The sequence below is a fragment of the Martes martes genome (genome assembly GCF_963455335.1).
Source record: "Martes martes genome assembly, chromosome: 9".
Classification (NCBI taxonomy): Eukaryota; Metazoa; Chordata; class Mammalia; order Carnivora; family Mustelidae; genus Martes; species Martes martes.
Genome location: NC_137896.1, coordinates 88,421,573 through 88,438,699, shown reverse-complemented (window position 1 = coordinate 88,438,699; position 17,127 = coordinate 88,421,573). Strand labels below are relative to the sequence as shown.

The 17,127-nt window shown below is 36.2% G+C and overlaps 1 protein-coding gene across 2 annotated transcripts in view; it reads left to right on the top strand.

Moving 5' to 3' along the window:
• EXOC6B (exocyst complex component 6B) overlaps positions 1–17,127 on the top strand; it is a 619,674-nt gene that overhangs the window by 256,074 nt on the left and 346,473 nt on the right. For both annotated transcript variants that reach the window (XM_080813943.1, XM_080813942.1), the window contains one exon: positions 281–349. In XM_080813943.1, the coding sequence (XP_080670069.1) occupies positions 281–349 (69 nt within the window). The remainder of the gene's footprint in view (positions 1–280; positions 350–17,127) is intronic.

Below are 17,127 nucleotides of genomic sequence, written 5' to 3'. Positions count from 1 at the left end.
GCAGATGCAGGGCCCGTGGCACCAGTTACTCTTCACTGTTATTTATCCTTCTCTTGTGTGTCCCGGCCTTGCTGACATCTTCATGGTTTCTGGATCCCATGTCAAAAATACCAAAACTAGTTTTCTGGGAGCATGGTTTGTTTGTTTGTTTGTTCTGTGTTTTTCTCCTATAAACTAGAACTGGCTTTTATTTTTTATGCTTGAATAGTAAAAATGAATGCAGCTCAAAGCTCTTCATAGCTTTGTTTTCATATTTTTGACAATCTTGCTTGTTTTGCAGGTACCTGGAGCCCAGGATTTGGTGGATTTCTCTCCTGTTTATCGATGTTTACACATATATTCTGTCCTGGTGAGTCTTTTTCTGGCTCTGACTAATAAAGATGTACATTGAGTTCAAAACTCTTCTTTCTTATTTTTGATAGTTTTTCTGTTTATTGTTAAGAGTAAGAAAAAAGAAACTATTATTTAAGGAGTATTAATTATAAAAAATTATCCTTTCTTTTCTTCTTGAATCTTTTGTTTGCCATGTAATGATATAAGTGAATAACACCAATTTCTATCATCAAAATGATAAAATTATACCTAGGAATAGTCACATATACACAGATTTCTGTTCTTAATTTAATGATGTAGTTATTTAAATAAAAATAGCCTGTCTTTGTATATCAAAATAATATTTATAAAAACTTTATTTTTTTATTCCTGATGACACTTATTCCTTCTGTCCTATAAAACCTAGTTAAAGAGGAATCTCTCTGGGGGAAGTTATTATGGTTGTTAATGGTATTATAAGAAATAACCCTTTCTCCATCTTGGTAGTACACCTACATGCAGACACATAGATAAAGACGATCAAAAAATTAATAGTATCATCAAAGATTGATGAGAGAAGTCCATTATTGATCTTTTTAAATAACAAAGTTCTATGAAGCCTCTATCAGGTTATTTTATAATATGATCAAGTGAGTCTTTTTGCCAGTCTTCTATCTATTTTCTTCTTCATATGTTTAATATAGTATCACTTAGTCATTACTCCAGACCGGTTGGGACACTGGTCTATGGGCTTCATGACCAGAGTACTGTGAGGTGATTTCCATTAGTCTGAGAAAAGACTTGCTAATTTTTTCTCCCCTCCTCTCCTTCCTCCTCCTACTTCCCCTTGCTCTCTGATTTCCTCTTCCCTCTTCCTTTCTTCTTCCTCTCTCCACTCCTTCTCTCCTTCTAACATTCCTTATCATATAAAGATGGAGCAAGATACAGATTGAGTTGTCTCAAGACAGCTAAAATAAGTAGATAATTTTTTTTCAATCTCATGTACAGAGAATTAAATAAATCATATACATCTTAGTTTGTGACACAGTACTATATGATTTTATATAAGCCCGAGGTACATATATAATACTTATTTTAAATAATTTTTAATTTTCACTAGCCTGATAGATATTGAAGGATATCTTTCTTTTAATTTGCATTTCTTTTATTACTGATAACATTGTGCTTCTCTTTATAGACTCACTAATCATTTAAGATTTTTCGTCTCTGAAACGCCTATTTTTAACCTTTGTTCAATTTTGTATTGGCTTTCTTATTTTGATTTTTTTTTTTTTTTGCTAGAAAGAGAAGTCTCAGAAGTTCCTTATATGTTATAGTTATTGACTATAACTATAACTATAACTATTGACAGTTAAGGATGTTGCAAGTGTCTTCTTTCCAGTTTGCCCCCAGATTTTAAACTATGTGTAATTATCTTTCACAAGCAGAAATCCTTGATTTTGATGTAATCAGGTCCATCAATTTTAACCTTATAGTTTGTACTTTTTAAGCCTTGTTTAAAAAACAACAACAACTCTCTTTTATTCAAGGTTATAGGGTATTCCCTTTATGCTACCTTTAATATTTTTCCCATCACATCTTGATATTGATCATCTTGTATTCACTATAGTATGAAATGGGAATCCAAATTAATTTTTTTATATGATGAATTCTGTTTTACCAGTCCATCTACTACGTAATCTATTTATTGACCATGATTCCTGGTAGTATCTTGGGCATATACTAAATATGCATATATGAAAATCTGTTTCTCAGTTCTCTAGTTTGTTAAATTTGATTTTGTGATACATCCACATGTATGGTAAAACAGGTCCCTTCTCATTTCTTCTCTTTTAAATTGCCTTCACTATTTATGAACCTTTATTTTCTCTTCCTTCCTTCCTTCCTGCCTTCCTTTCTTTCAAAACCAAATTATTTTATTCAAGTATAGAATGAATCTTCATAATGAAAATAGCTGTCTGTATAAGTAGGTTTGTTTTTTTTTTTTTTTAAATGGAAAGGATTCCATATCTTTTTCCCCAAAGAAGCTAAAATAAATTGGGGCTACCTTAAGGTTATGACTTCATTGAGGCTTATCTTCTGAAAGAATCATTTTCTACAATCATTTTCTTTTCTTTTTCTTCTTTTCTTCCTCTTCTTCCTCCTCCTCTTACTCCTGTTTCTTCTTCTTTGTCGTCATCTTCTTCTATTTTTTTTTCAAGTTTTTAGTTAAATAACAGTTAGTTAACATAGAGTGATTTAGTGTAATCTTAGTTTCAGGAGTAGATTTTAGTGGTTCTCTCTATATATTTTAGAATCTTTGAGTTCACTAAAAATTTTCTTCTGGAATTTTGATTTGAATTGATTGAATTTATGGGTAAATTTTGGGAAGAATTAACAACTTTATCTGCTGAGTCATGCTACTTGTGGAAAAGAAAAGTCTATTTTTAAATTACTAAGCTTTGTTTATGTTAACAGTCTTGGGGATTCTTTTAAGGTTAATAGCAAAATACAGTTTTTGTTGCTGTTTTCTGCTTTCCTTTTTAATTAATAATTGCTGATGTTGAGGAATGCTCCTGATTTTTGTAAGTCAACTTAAATCTGGCAACCTTGCTCAACTCCTTTATTATGGTGTGTTTTTTGGTTTATGATAGATTTTCTGTGTAGTTGATCATAATTTTGATTTTCTGTGTAGTTGATCTGCAGATATTGACTTGTTTATTTTCTTCTATCCATATAGCTCATTGTTTTTTATATTGTCTTATTGTATTGACTAGGATCATCATTACTTTTTTGTTCAGGAAGATAATAGTAGGCATCCTTGTCTGATTTTTGATCTCTAACAGAAGGTATCTAAAATTTCTCCATTAATGATGTTTGCAATAAATTTTGGGTAAATACTCTTCATCTAGTTATTCCTAGACTCCTGATATTTTTTGTAAAAACATAAATGAGTATTGAATTTTATTGGATTTGTTTTCCAAATATATTGATACAGTCCTGTGGTCTTTATCCTTTAGTTCATGAATGTGGTGAGTTTCACGGATAGATTTTTGTGATATTAAATGATCCTTTTATTCTTTAGATAAATACAACTTGATGAGGATGCATTACTGCCTTTTTTTTTCCCCCTTAAGAATCTGGAATTCAACTCCTTTTATTTTTGTTTGTAGTTTTTTTTGGTAATTTATTATTAAGTCTCATAATTGCAAAATCACATGTACTTTTCCTCTCAAATACTGTAAACGTATGAAAATCAGTAGTTTGTTTAGGTTAGTGTTATATCTTCAGTGCCAACAACTGTACTTGGCATACAGTAGGCACTCAATAAATACTAACTGAATGAATAAGTAAGTGGTAGCTAAGTAAGCAGTATGTTTGAGCATATGCTAATTCAAACTTTATCACTCATTTACTTATTCACTAAACACTTACTGAATTTCTGTTCTGCATGAAGTAGTTTGGTGAGCTAGGATATATAAATAAGTCAAGGACTTCTGCTTTTAAAAAAATTACAGTCTACCAGGAGAGGAGTTATGGTCTTTGAATGACTATAATATGACAGCACTTTATTTCATCGCAGTGTATTGGCTAGTTTTTGTAAGCTTTATTAAGATTTGATGATTTAGGAAATGTAACAAATTTTCCTCAAATGAGAACTCTAACAGTGATTCATAAGGGTACTGAAGTAATTAGTTTGCATACCTACTAGCTGTGCGGTGTGAGGCAAGTTACCTAAACCTTAGCTTTCTCCTATGTGAGCTCTGATAATAATGATCTGCTCAGCACAGTTACAGATAATACATGAATGGTGGTGCCTCACCCCATCTCTGGCACATAATTGGAATTTAATCAGTGGCAGTTAATCTGGCAAGAGTTATGTATCTCTGATGCTGATTAATAGACACATCATTGGTACTTTTTAAAGTGTATGATGTAAAGTGTAGGCATGTTGGCAGAGGTTCTAGTCTCTGCCATCAACATAACAAAGTTTAGCAATTATTTAAAATGTACACATTCTTACATACACAAAATCTATGTCATCCTAAACTGTGAGTTTAAAGAAGACCTTAAACTGCCGATTTAAAAATAAATTCCACACCCTGATCCTCTGTAGTGTTGAAATATTTGTTAGTCATAAATGTTCTGTAATAATTTGATAATGCGTTGTTTATGTGGCAGAGACAGGCCTCTTCCCTCATTCACACATTCATAATGTTTCCTAGTTTTGAAAAAATAACATAGTGGTAAGAGCTCAGCTCCATTTCTGGAATACATGTTTATTTTTTAGACACTGCTGTTCCAGACCTAGATGGACTTTAGAGAAGCACTCAGATATCTCTTTTGCTAAAGGAAGAGCCATCTATGACTTCTAGAGTGGATTCTTTCATAGCTTTTTTGGGGGGCATATTTTTTTACTTTGCTGTATTTGTTTCCCCATTCTCAAATCACTGATTTGTATGACTGTGTAGTGGAGGGCATGTCTTCATAATATTAATGACAAACATATTTAAAAATGGATTACTTAATATAAAAATTGGTAACATAGATTTTTTTTTCATTTCTTGATGTAGTTAATATTAACATTTTTACAAATTCCATAGGCAGCCAAACTCAGTATGTTTCAAAATGAACTCATTGTGTCCCTGTTTCCTAAAATCTACTCTTTTGGGGTGTACCATGATCTCAGGTAATAACAGCATTTTATCAAGTCCCCAGGCTGAAATCTAAACCTTTTCTTTTTTCTCAGTACCATATCCAGATCTCTGTATCTTGCAGATGTGACCTCCTAAGTACAGTTTTACTTTCTCTCATCCTCCCCTATCCTAAAGTGATTGCCCTAGATCATCAGGATTATTGAAAACATTCTTACTGTTCTCCCTAACTTATATCGTAAGTCCCTAACTCAACTTCTCACTGTAGTGATAGCGATCTGTGAATTACACATATCTGACATATATGTTACCTGTTTAAAATTCTCTGATTGGTGTAAATGGAGTAAAATACAGAAGTATGGAAGGTTTTCCGTGTCACCTGTCTGCCATGTTCTCCGCTGCTTACTACCTTGCTTTAATGATACTGAAATGCTTCCCATTCTTTGAATGCACCGTGCTGCTTCTGGCCTGCTGTCCTTCCCTCGTTCTAGTCCTTCTGCCTGAATGAGTATTCTCCCTTTTTGTTTTATGGATTCACACTTATTTCATACTTGTGTCCTCCAGCACATTTTCCTGATGTTTCAGGGGGTGTTCAGTGGACCCCCTTCCTCTTTCCACTATTGTAGGACCCAGTACATAATTGTATCAGTACATATCATTTTATCCTAAATATGTATTCTTTTTCCTCAATAGACTGTAAGCTCGTTTAGGGCAGGTACCATGTTTTATTCATCTTTTTTAGCCCTAGCACTAAGCACTTAGTATTAGTGGTATATGATACTCAATAAATGTTTGTTTTTGATTTTGAAAGATAACTGCCCTCCTTTTGACCTGAAAATGAATCCAGGATTCTGGCCTCAGGCAGTTGTTATACAATATCAGGGCTGGGACTTCTACGAGGGAAAACAGTTCTATTGGTGTCCAACGGAAGGATCATAACAGAAGTAACAAAAAGTTCCAATATTTTGTCATTTACAATAGTGTTTATCTGAACTTTTGGCCTGGAGGATAACAAGGCACACTTTGAATAAACATGGCAATATTTATTATTTTTAGTGAAACCGACCTTCCATTCACCCCCCTTTTATGGCTGTGCTGCTTATAAATTCCCAAAGGATTATTTGAAAAATCCTACTTATATCTGCCAGCCTTATCAGTAGGGCAGGAGTTCACGTATTGTAACAGGAGGTCAGATTTCGGTCATGGTCTTATAGATGGGGCCAAGCACCTGTAAATTCTTCCTTTGGTGACTAAAGTGAAGTACAATATCAAACAGGCAGTGAGACTTTTCTAGGAAGTGCTGAACTTTGGCAGGAAGGGCAAACTTTGGCAGGAGGAGGGGAGGGAAGAAAGTGAACAAGGGTCAGATAGTGGTTAATTGAGACTTGGTTCTTGGTATAGTAATGCAGTGGAAGTGTGCAGGGCAAATGTAGGTGTATTTTATAGAATTGTTTTTAAACAACTTATACTGTTTAAATCTTAATATACAGTTTAGAGATGGGCAGGTAAGAGGCAGGATATAAAACATCATTTTATAGTCATTAAGGATCATTTTTTTAGGAGGGAGAAAATAACAAACTAAAAATTTTACTGGAAGAGAAGTGATGAAGAGTAATAATTGGAGATTTTTGTACATAGGATGGTAGTAGTTATGAAGATGGATGGCCTATCTGTCGAATGAAGACAGAAACCAGCCTGTCTTACAGATTTTCTGAAAACTCTATCAACCTAGGGATGTCTGCCATGTTTATGGGCTCCAGGCTTTGAACCAGTTCAGTTTGGACAAAGATTTGTATATATTTCAAGCTCCTCTGCACACTGCAACATCCTTCTGACTCTTCTCCAAATTTGCTGTTCATTCACTGGAAGAGTGTCCCATGTCAAGGAGCATGGGTGTCATTAGGAACCTGGAGGAGCAAACCCATAAATACAACCATGTTCCTAGTTTGTGGGTCTCATTTATAATCTTATCTTCTTGTGCTTTCTTGTTCTCCAGTGCTTTACATAATCTGCTTATTAATAATTTTAAAAAATCGTGAATTAACAAATGCTGACCATTGCATACCTTTGATTTATGTACTTCCCTGCATTTGTGTTAAAAGTGTACTTTTTAAAGATTTCTGACATCTTGGATCAGGAATAGCCTATTATAAGCAAAATGTGGATTTTTTTTTTTTTTTTTTTTTTTTTTAGTAAGCAGCAGCCTCTTAGTATTACATGAATCATGAGAACCTCATTTTTATTTAATTCACTTTCAATTACTAATGGAGACTCTAAAACAGCCTGAGATGTAAGGGAATGCAGAATGTTGTCATGCAGTGAATTCATATTACAAAGGCTCTAGCAAGTGCAGTATTTCTTTTAAATTTTCTTGGGCAAGGGGCCTCTGAGAATTTGATGAAAGCTGTGAACCCTTTCCCCAGACAAAATGCACATATGTACAGGCATGTGATATTTTGCTTAGAATTTCAGAGGCTTCCTCAACTCCTGAATTTTATTAGACCTAGAAAGAATCCCTCATGTAAAAGGAGCTAGAGGCTGAATTAGGTTTCAGGTGCCTACTGACCACAGACCTCTGCCCCAGAACTAGCTTACCCCAATTCCAGTTGAGTATCCCCTTTTATAAGCCTCCTAAGGACACCCTACCACTTGTCTTTCTCTTAGGTTTGGAAGCCTTGCCAAAATCTAAATTTAAAAGCATATTTCAAAGTGAACTTACTTCTGTGTCATAAATCCTTCCCTGGGCAGTCATCATGCATGGCAAGCTGGTGACCTGCTTTTCTATTAAGAATAAGTTAGCCCCAGCACCTAAACTAATAGATTTGTTCCCTGAATTCTTTTACTAACAGGATTCAGACAGAGATTTAAAAATATATATGAGAATTATAGTTAGTAATTTATCTCTCTGGATATAATTTTGTAAAGTTTCAGGATATTTTACTTCTTACTTGCTTTTAATAATATCCCTTTTAAAGTACTTGGCTCTAATTTGGAGAGATGAGTGAGTAGCAGAGCTAGAATTTATGCACAATGTCTTTACCATCCTTCATGATCATTGCTGGGGCTGGGGGTGGGGTGGGATAGTTTGGAATCTTCTTGGAACTTACTTCTCCCTTTGTAATCTGAGGATTTCTACTTGAATGGTCTACAGTGGCAGCTGGAGGAAAATACCAAATCAGTGGTCCTGTGACTGCTGATAATAGCAAGGAAAGTATTTGGAGAGTGGAAAAAGGAGTGGATATAAGCAGTTTTAAGTGACATATTTTCTGAGGTGTTAAGGGAATTACTTAATGAAATTACATAAAGAACTTTGGCAGTAGTTGGCTGTTACATTAAGGTATTGGGAAGCAGATACTTGAAGGGCCTAAGACGCTGCTGAAATTTTCAATTAAAGAAAAATGATTAGTTTTGGCATTCTAACATTAGACTTCCAGATACTTTCAAATAGTGACCACTGAAGGGTTATTATTTATATATGTATTTGTAATAGTGTTATCTTGGACTTTATATAACACTGTGCAACAATCTCATAATGCTTTGCAAATTTGACTCTATTAAATAAGTGACCCATGTTCATACGGTAAGTATGAAAAAAAAAAATCTCACTTGGTAAAGACTGGCCGCATTCTGAATCAAGCCATGAGATAGTTCTTTTGTTGGCACCAGAGGTAAGATTTTAGGGTTCTTATTCCTGTACTTTTATCAGAAGGCACTATTGCTGTTTAAAAATCAAGTAAATTGAACAATGAGAATTGGAACATACACTTAAAGCAGGTCTGAAGGATTGGGTGTATTTTTGATGCTCAGATTTTTTAAATCATTAATTGGTTTAAAAAGATGAGACTTCCTATTAAAAAAATAGTAAGACATTTCTGCTACATCTAGTTATTAAGACAGTTGATTGGCTAATAAAAAAAGATATTCATACATCAGCTTCATACAGTTGTCCTCGTGTTTCTCACAGACCATTGATCTGGCAGTGAACGCTGATAAATAGAGCTCTGACTGGCTTTTGAGTTTTCATTAAAATTGATTGTACTTTACTATTGCCCATTTTTTTAGACTAATCCTGATTCTGTTTTAAACATCAACACTATTGACTTGTATTCATTTTATGTAGCTATAGTAGAAATCCATTACTTAAACTCTTTCAGTTTTTTACAAAGACACTTGAACGAACATTTGAATATTTGGTTTGGGCGAAAACACAAACAGGGTCATTTACTACTACTGCGGTAGAAATTAAGACAAACAAGAAAGGCCTATATGCAAAATTCTAGGGGCTTAGAGTTTGTAAGTTTTTATTCTCATTTGACATTTCCAAAGATGGTGTTACAGGGAGAGGAAAATATCACTTTATTTCTCTAGTCACACGAAATTGGAAATTGTGGATATGGAATTCCAGCATTGCCAGAGGCACATAGCTTAATCATCTAGATCTTCTTGAAATTGTTTCTGGAGCTACATTTCTAGGGAACACCAGGCTCATCAGATGATCTGTTAAAAAAAAAAAAAAAGGAGGGGGGGGCTCCTGTTTCGGATAGCATCAGAACTCTGTGTACTATATCTCTGTCTTGGGTTTTTTTGTTTTGTTTGTTTGTTTGTTTTGTACAGATTACATTAGTATATTTGAGTGTGTTCTAAGAAGAACTGCAAAGAACAAACATGTTAAATTTTATTTCAGCTGCTACTTCTTAATATAGTGAAAGAGGCTAAGGATTACCAGGGTACTTTGTGTTCTCAAAAGTTCCTAACTTAATGGGTCTAGAGAAAAGCTACTTGTAGAAGACTGTGAAGAGACCTGGTATTTGTTTTGTTTTAAATCCGTCATGTTTATTTGAAATATATGCATTTTTTGGGGGGAAATAAGAAAAGAACATTGAACTTTTAATGGAAAAGCCTTCTTGAGAACAGTAATATGAAATGAGTAGGTACCATTTTCAAATCTTTGGGATAGCAATGATATCAGGAAGGAATGCTGATGTTTATATACTTGACATTTATTTTTTAAGAACTTCCAGTGGCTTATATTTTAGGCTCTGAGATTTAGACACTATTCCTCTTGACTCTTTTCCTAAGTGTTGTTTTATTTTCATTTGAAATGGACTCTCTTTCCCGTCTCAGAAATATTCATCTGCCTTTCCCCCACTATCTAAGACAAATGCAACTTGCACTGTTTGGGGAGCCAGCTTCCACAGAACAGAGCTGGGAGCTTTCTGGTTTGCTTCCACGGTGATCTTGAGTACTTCTGAGCAATAAGAGCGTAGTTTGAGTATTTTCTTTAGAGATATATATATTTTTTAATGTGGAAAGTTTTGCCCTGAAATATTTGGTGACTCCTAGTCCATCTCTGACACTTAGCAGATTGTCCCATCACTCTGCTGCCGTATCTCCCTGCCTCCCAGCTGCACTGACCCACTGGTGCCTGGTGAAGTTAGATAGGCATAAACACGACATAGATCCTAGAGAAAAGCTAAGGGTGAGATACTTTGTGTGCTGCATTGATAAGGACACAGGAAAAGCCATTTATAGCGATAACTGTCCTGTAGTATGGGCTAATGGGCCCTGGTTTGTAGCCGCCGTAATCTAACTGTTTATAATTGTCATATTGCTCTTTTAACCTGGTGACCTTATTACCCATGAGCATACATATCATTTGGCTGTGAATAAAAACAAGAGGCAAAAAAATGTGATCAAAAATTTTTGTTTCTACATGTACTCACATTTGTTTTTCAAAATGCTTACACTGAGAAGATTGAACTCCTCAAGGGTGCTTACTTGTGTGTGTGTTTTTTTTCCCTAACAATAATGTCTCGCTTAAACAGATTTAGATACCACAATAGCATAATTATTTTTTAAGCTCTGACAAAATGAACAATAAATAAATCATTTTCCATATCACACCCAGTAACGCCCCTTTGAAACACAGTTTAAATCATATAGAAACTCTGCTTCAGATACTTTAGTTTCTCATTCTTCTCAGAATACAATAAACTTCTTAACTTGGTCTGTGTAGTCTTCCCTTTTTTATCCTTGGCTTGACTCTCTTACCTCATTTCTGGTTGCTCTTTTCCTCCTGGCTGCTCACAGGCTATGCTCCAGATATATTGACCCCGTCCGTGTTCTCTCATGATGATGCCTTTGTACAGGCAGTTCTTTTTTTTTTTTTTTTAAGATTTTATTTATTTGAGACAGAGAGAGAGCAAGAAGCAGGCTCCCGCTGAGCAGGGAGCCCGACATGGGACTCGATCCCAGGACCATGAGATCATGATCTGAGCCAAAGGCGGATGCTTAACCAACTGAGCCACCCAGGTGCCCCCAGGCAGTTCTCTTTCCTGAAACATATTGCATATTTTCTGTCTTCCTTTTGATATTTCTTTCTATTAGTTATGCCAAATTTCTCCCATTACTGAGATATCTGGTTTTGGCATTTAACCATCTTCTCTCTCTCCTCTCATGTATCCAACCAGATCTCTCACATCTTTTTCTTCCTCTTCCTATTTTGATTGTGACTGCCAGGTTTTTGTTTATTTTCCGTCTTTAAATTAAAAAATTTTGGGTTCTTTTGCTTTCCTAAAATGCTGTCTTTACTGGCTACTTAGTTTATTTAATACATTGTCCCAGTCGTTTTGGATATTATGAGGGGGTGACACAAATAACTGTGTCCAGAGCCTCGTGATTTGAACAAGAGGACATGTAGGGGAGGGGTTTCCTTTTGTTTTATAGAGGAAATTTGGTCATTCAGTTATGTAAGTTGCATATACCAGAATGATCTAACCAGAAGCAAATGCCGTAACTGGAGCTCATGCTTAAATATAGCCGGCTGTGGCAGGTGTAATGAAGAGTTTGTTTTTAACCTGTGAATAGAACGGATTTCTTTTAAATAGTGAGGGATTTGGAAAACCTGAGTTTGGGCCTACACTGGATTCTCTACTTTTTCAGATTTTTATAACTCACACCACAGTCTAGAGGTGAAGTAGTTTAGGACCTCAGAGCTGGGGTAGAAACTCAGACTCTGCCTGTAACACTCGAGATTTGCTTAGGGAATGGAGGCAGAATTCATTTTATTTCCTTCTCTGAATGTCTTTAACTAGAACTCCTGGAACTCCCAGCCTACTGTGTTATGCTCACCACACAGAAGGAACTTAACTAATCGTTGTGAAACGAATGAGTGAATGAATGTTCAAAATGCCTCAGGAAAGTACAATGTGAAAAATTCATGGAGACTTAAAAAAGGACTATCAAAGACGCTGTCATCAAAGAAGATTCAGTCGTTTTGGCAGAGGTTAATATAGTTCATCCATCTATTATACGGGTGTTACTAGCTTAGGTTTGGGATTTCTTCTTACCCTGAAACAAAGTATAAGATACGCTAACGTATTTTTTTAGGTATGACAGTGAGGTCGTTTATGATGTTTAATGGCGGTGTTTGTAGCAGTATGGGTTATGTTTCAGTACATGTAAAAAAAAAAAACCAACAACCATCTTTAGTGGTTTAAACAAATACGATTTTTTAAAAATAATGTGACAAGAAGTCCCAGGCACCTCAGTGTCTCTGCGGTGGCCCTACACTCCCAGAGACTCAGGGAGGTTCTTATAGCTGTTCCTGTCCTCCATCTGGAGCATGTAGTTCCTGTTTTTGTTCCTTCAGCATGGATGCTACAGCTTCAGGCAGCTCTCTGGTGTCGCAGAAGGTAGGCGGGTGGGAAGTCCACGGTGCGGAAACTGCGCTCCCATCTGAGTCCGTTTCTGTTCATCAGGAGAGCAGTAGCCTCAATGAATAAAAGGTTTCGTAAAAATGCTGAAGCCTGTTGTAACTAAAAAAAACAAAATTAGAAACCGAGTGATCTCTGGTCAGCACGGTGTTGTTTAAAATTAGAGACATTGGGAAAGCTTGACTCTAAATCTCGACTTAGACATGTTACTGAAAGTCTCACAGCCTCAATTTTCTGCATTTAAAAAATTCAAATAATGGTGTTCATCACACAGTGTTTCTGGGAGAATGCAGTGAAAGAAGGTATGTAAAAACACCTGGCCTGCTACCTTTAAATCTTAAAAAAAGATTTCTTTTTCCAACTTATACATGTCCTGCTCACTCCTACCCCTTCATTAAATTTTTACATTATAAGAAGGACTCTTTAAGAATGCAGCGAAGAATAAGGAATGAGACTAATGTGTGTGTAGACATAAATATGCAGAATAGAAATAATACAAGAACACACGTGCTCCTCCTCCTACAATCCATCCTATTTTAATGTTACTTTTATAAAATACTAATCTAGAAATTAAGAATCATGAACTATCAGGGCAAGAAGGACTTTTGCCTACCCTTTCTTTTATCCATCTCTTTTCCCAGAAGGGGAAATCTTGGCCTTGGGCAGTTCACTCACCTATAGTCATAAGTGGGAGGTAGCTGAGTTAGAACTCAAAGATAAATATAAATTCTCTACCTTGTGTTCTCTCCGCTGATGATCAGTTGTCATTATCATTAAAGTGGCTCCATTTATCAAACTAAGTGTGGAAAACTATTCAAAGTGTTTACAAGTATTAAGTTATTCATTATATCATGTTGTACCCTAATATGATATATAATAGACACGTTAACTTTATAAATGTACTCATCACATGGTTTTTCTTTTTCTACCACCAGTAAGGGACTGGACCTAGTGTCTTGTTAATAATGATCAAAAGTAGGGATGGCGGTGGGAAGACCCTCTACATTTTTTTAGTCTACCTTTACAAAACTTTTCTTTTCTCCTTCAGATTTGCCTTCAGTCCATACTTTAACAATGCTGTGACTATAACAATTTTATGTGACCATGTTTGTCAAAAACTTTGTGCTCTGGTTTTCTAGAACCGCCTTATGGGGAGGCCTGATTTGCCATAGTCATCATAGGGAAAAGAATGGGGTGTTCCTTTCTTAAATAGTAAGATCAGTTACTTTCTAAGAAAATGGTCTGTCTGCCTACTTGTTTTTTTTTTTTTTTCCTTGTAACATAAAAAGATGCCATTGAAACTAGTATCTCTGGGACAGTCAATAGTCCAGTCCAAACCGCACTTGGCTGCAACTAGTTGTGGGCGTAAGCAATCAACAGTGGCTACTTGTGAAGTTTGTTTAAGCTGTTACTCAAGTTTTTGGGAGTGCCTCGAGGACACTTTCCCTAAGTTTTAGTTGCATTTGACCTATTGTCTTTCTAGATTTTCCTACACTACTCAGAAATTAAGCTGTGTAATTCCTTCCACCAAGTAATGCAATAAAAAGCAGCTGGGCTTTAAAATCTTAATGGAAAATAAAAAAGTAGGAGAGTTTGTGAGTAAGGGTATTTTCATTGGGGGAAAAAAATAGAAAGCTATGAGTCATTACTAATAATAAACAGATACGTAAATGAATGAACGGATGCGTATCTATCTAAACACATGCATATGTGAACGGAGGAGAAGCCTATGTTCTTACTTCTTATAGTAGAATGTTGAGTGTTGACTGTTGGCAGACACTTAATGGTTCTCTTGCATCTCTGTACATCTTGCGAGGAAAGGCACTGTCTGTGTCTTTTCTGGATCATCTTTTCAGACATCTTTGTGTAGTCAAAAGCTTTGTAAGGTGGGGAGGATGTCTCCTGCCAGAGCAAGAAGCAGGTATGTTTTCCAGCTCTGGAAGATCAAGATAGTGTTTTTCTCTGCAGCAAATTTATTTGGGTTCCCTGTGCTCGGGGTTCCTCTCCTTTAAAGCAAACCACTGTAGGCACAGGTAAATCCCCGGGACTGCTTCACGTCGCCCTGTGGAGATTGGCATTCTGGGGATTAATGCAGGTGTAAATGCTGATAATACAGCTGCTGCTGCTGCTGATACTAGTAATTAAGTCCTTTGTTTCCGACTGGGTTTGGTGCCTTCTAGCATCCACGGAATTGTGGCCCACTAATTTGTTGGCTTGTAGGTGGGTAAAATCCGAGACTCTTAGTGGTTCTTCATTTTATAGTCATTCCAATAAAGATTTATTTGGGCAGGAATTAGTCATCGATACCAAATCTAGGGGGGAAATTTTGGTAAGTAGTAGTATATTTGTGTGGTCTTAAAGCATCTCCCCAGGACTACTTCTTAATAGTGAGACAAGAAATAGAATTGGGTGCCCTTTTTATTAGGTGATTACAATTTACTTCATAACTGGGGATCAGATAAACACCGTGTGTGTCCGAGTAAGCTGCCCCGCGAGTGAGGCTGCATTACATTGTATTTTATTCCGATCTGGAGTACACAGCCTGAATCTAATTTATGAGGAAAAATCACAGAGACTCCAGATGAGAAGGATTCTGTTATGAAAGAAAGAGAGAAAGAGAGAATATTTTACAAAAATGTCAGTCAGAAGAAATAAGGAAAAGCTGAGGAACTGTTTCAAATTAAAGGACGCTAAAGCACCATGACATCTAAATGCACTGCATTGTCCTAGACCAGGATTGGCAACCATTTTCTCTGAAGGGCCGGATAGTTACATTTGAGGCTTTGTGGGCCATAGGCTCTCTGTCACAACCACTCAAGATATACCTCAAAAGGAGCCAGACACCATATATAAATGGACGAGTATGGTTGTCTTCCAATAAAACTTTATTTACATAACAAGTAATGCGATGGATTTGACCCATGGGCCGTGGTTTGCTGGTCCCTGCCCTAGACCGAATCTTGTACTTGAGGGAAAATGTGCTATAAAGGACATTTTCTGGATCCATTGATAAAACCGGAAAATGGACAGTGGATTAGGAAAATCTTAAATTTTCTGAAATTTGTAACTGTTCTGTTGTTAGAGAAATTATTCTTATTCTCAGGAAATGCATAATGAGGTACTTAGGAGTAAAGAGATCTGATGTATAGAACATACTTTCAAATGGCTAAGGAAAAAAATAAATATTTAGAGAGCAAATGATAAAGGAGATGGGGCAAAATATTGACAAGGGGTGAATCTGAGTAAACAGTAGTATGTGGGTGTTTCTTCATACTAGTCGTACAATCTTTCTGTAAATTGTAATGATTTCCAAATAGGAAGTTTAAAGAGTATGTGTGTTTGTATATGTGAATTTATATGTATATACATAGCCCAGAGAGAGGGAAAAATATAAAAAAAAATTGTAGCTCCTTTACAGTTTCTTGATAGATACCCAGAAAGAAAAGAGAGAGAGATTAACCAAAATATGAATTGAAAATGAAAATCTGTGATTGATGTAACAAGGGAAGCCAGCAGACATCATCCTTGGCCTAATCTGAATGCACTTAGTTACCAAGCGGCTGTAGTCTAGGGGGCCAGAGGTTTTAGTGCGGTCTGAAAATGATGGTGGGAGCCACATTTTCCAGACTGCGAAACACAGGGTACCTTGTTTAGTCAGCACAGTTTAGGTCAAATGTGGTTATGAAAAACAGATGAATTCTGGTGATCAAGTTGTACTTTGACAAATATTCCATTGTTTGAACATGCAGTAATTTCTGAAAAATGTGAAGCAGCCTGGGCTGCAGAGATTGACTTCTCTCTTCTCAACTCCCTTGCCTGCTTACAAAGGTCTTGTCGTCGTGGGGAGTAGAAATAACAGGGCAGAAGAAGTATGTTAGATCTTCCCCTCCCCCTTCTTCTCTCCCCCCCCCACACACACTCCCTTCCTCTACGGGCAAATCCAGCAGTTCTGAGGCAGGCTGTTTTGTCAGCTGGAGGTCTTGCACTACTCTGGGCTTTAAGGACAGCTTTTGTGTTTTTCAGTTTTGTGGATAGTGGTGTGTTCTAGTGAATTAGATACTTTGAGTTGATCCCATTAATAGAAAAATGGTACTTGAGGTTTAGTGAGACATTGTTGTACTTCACAAACTCCTCTGGCCATGACCTGAGAGTCATTATTTCATCTGATGTCTACTCCCACCTCAAAAGGCTCCCCCATAGAGTTCTGTCCCTGTAACTTCAGAACTGTAGTACAACAGCACAGCAGATAGAGATGCTTGATGCTGGGGACTCTGCAGAGAGTCATGTCCTCTTCAATGGCTTATTTTTCCATGTATGTTCTCGTGTTGTCATTTTGTTGTTGCTGCTTTAGGATTTTGTCTCACTTTCTTCACTTTGTTCATTCATTCATTCATTCATTCATTCAACAAATACCGCCTGCTCATTGTATGCAGAGCATGCGGTCT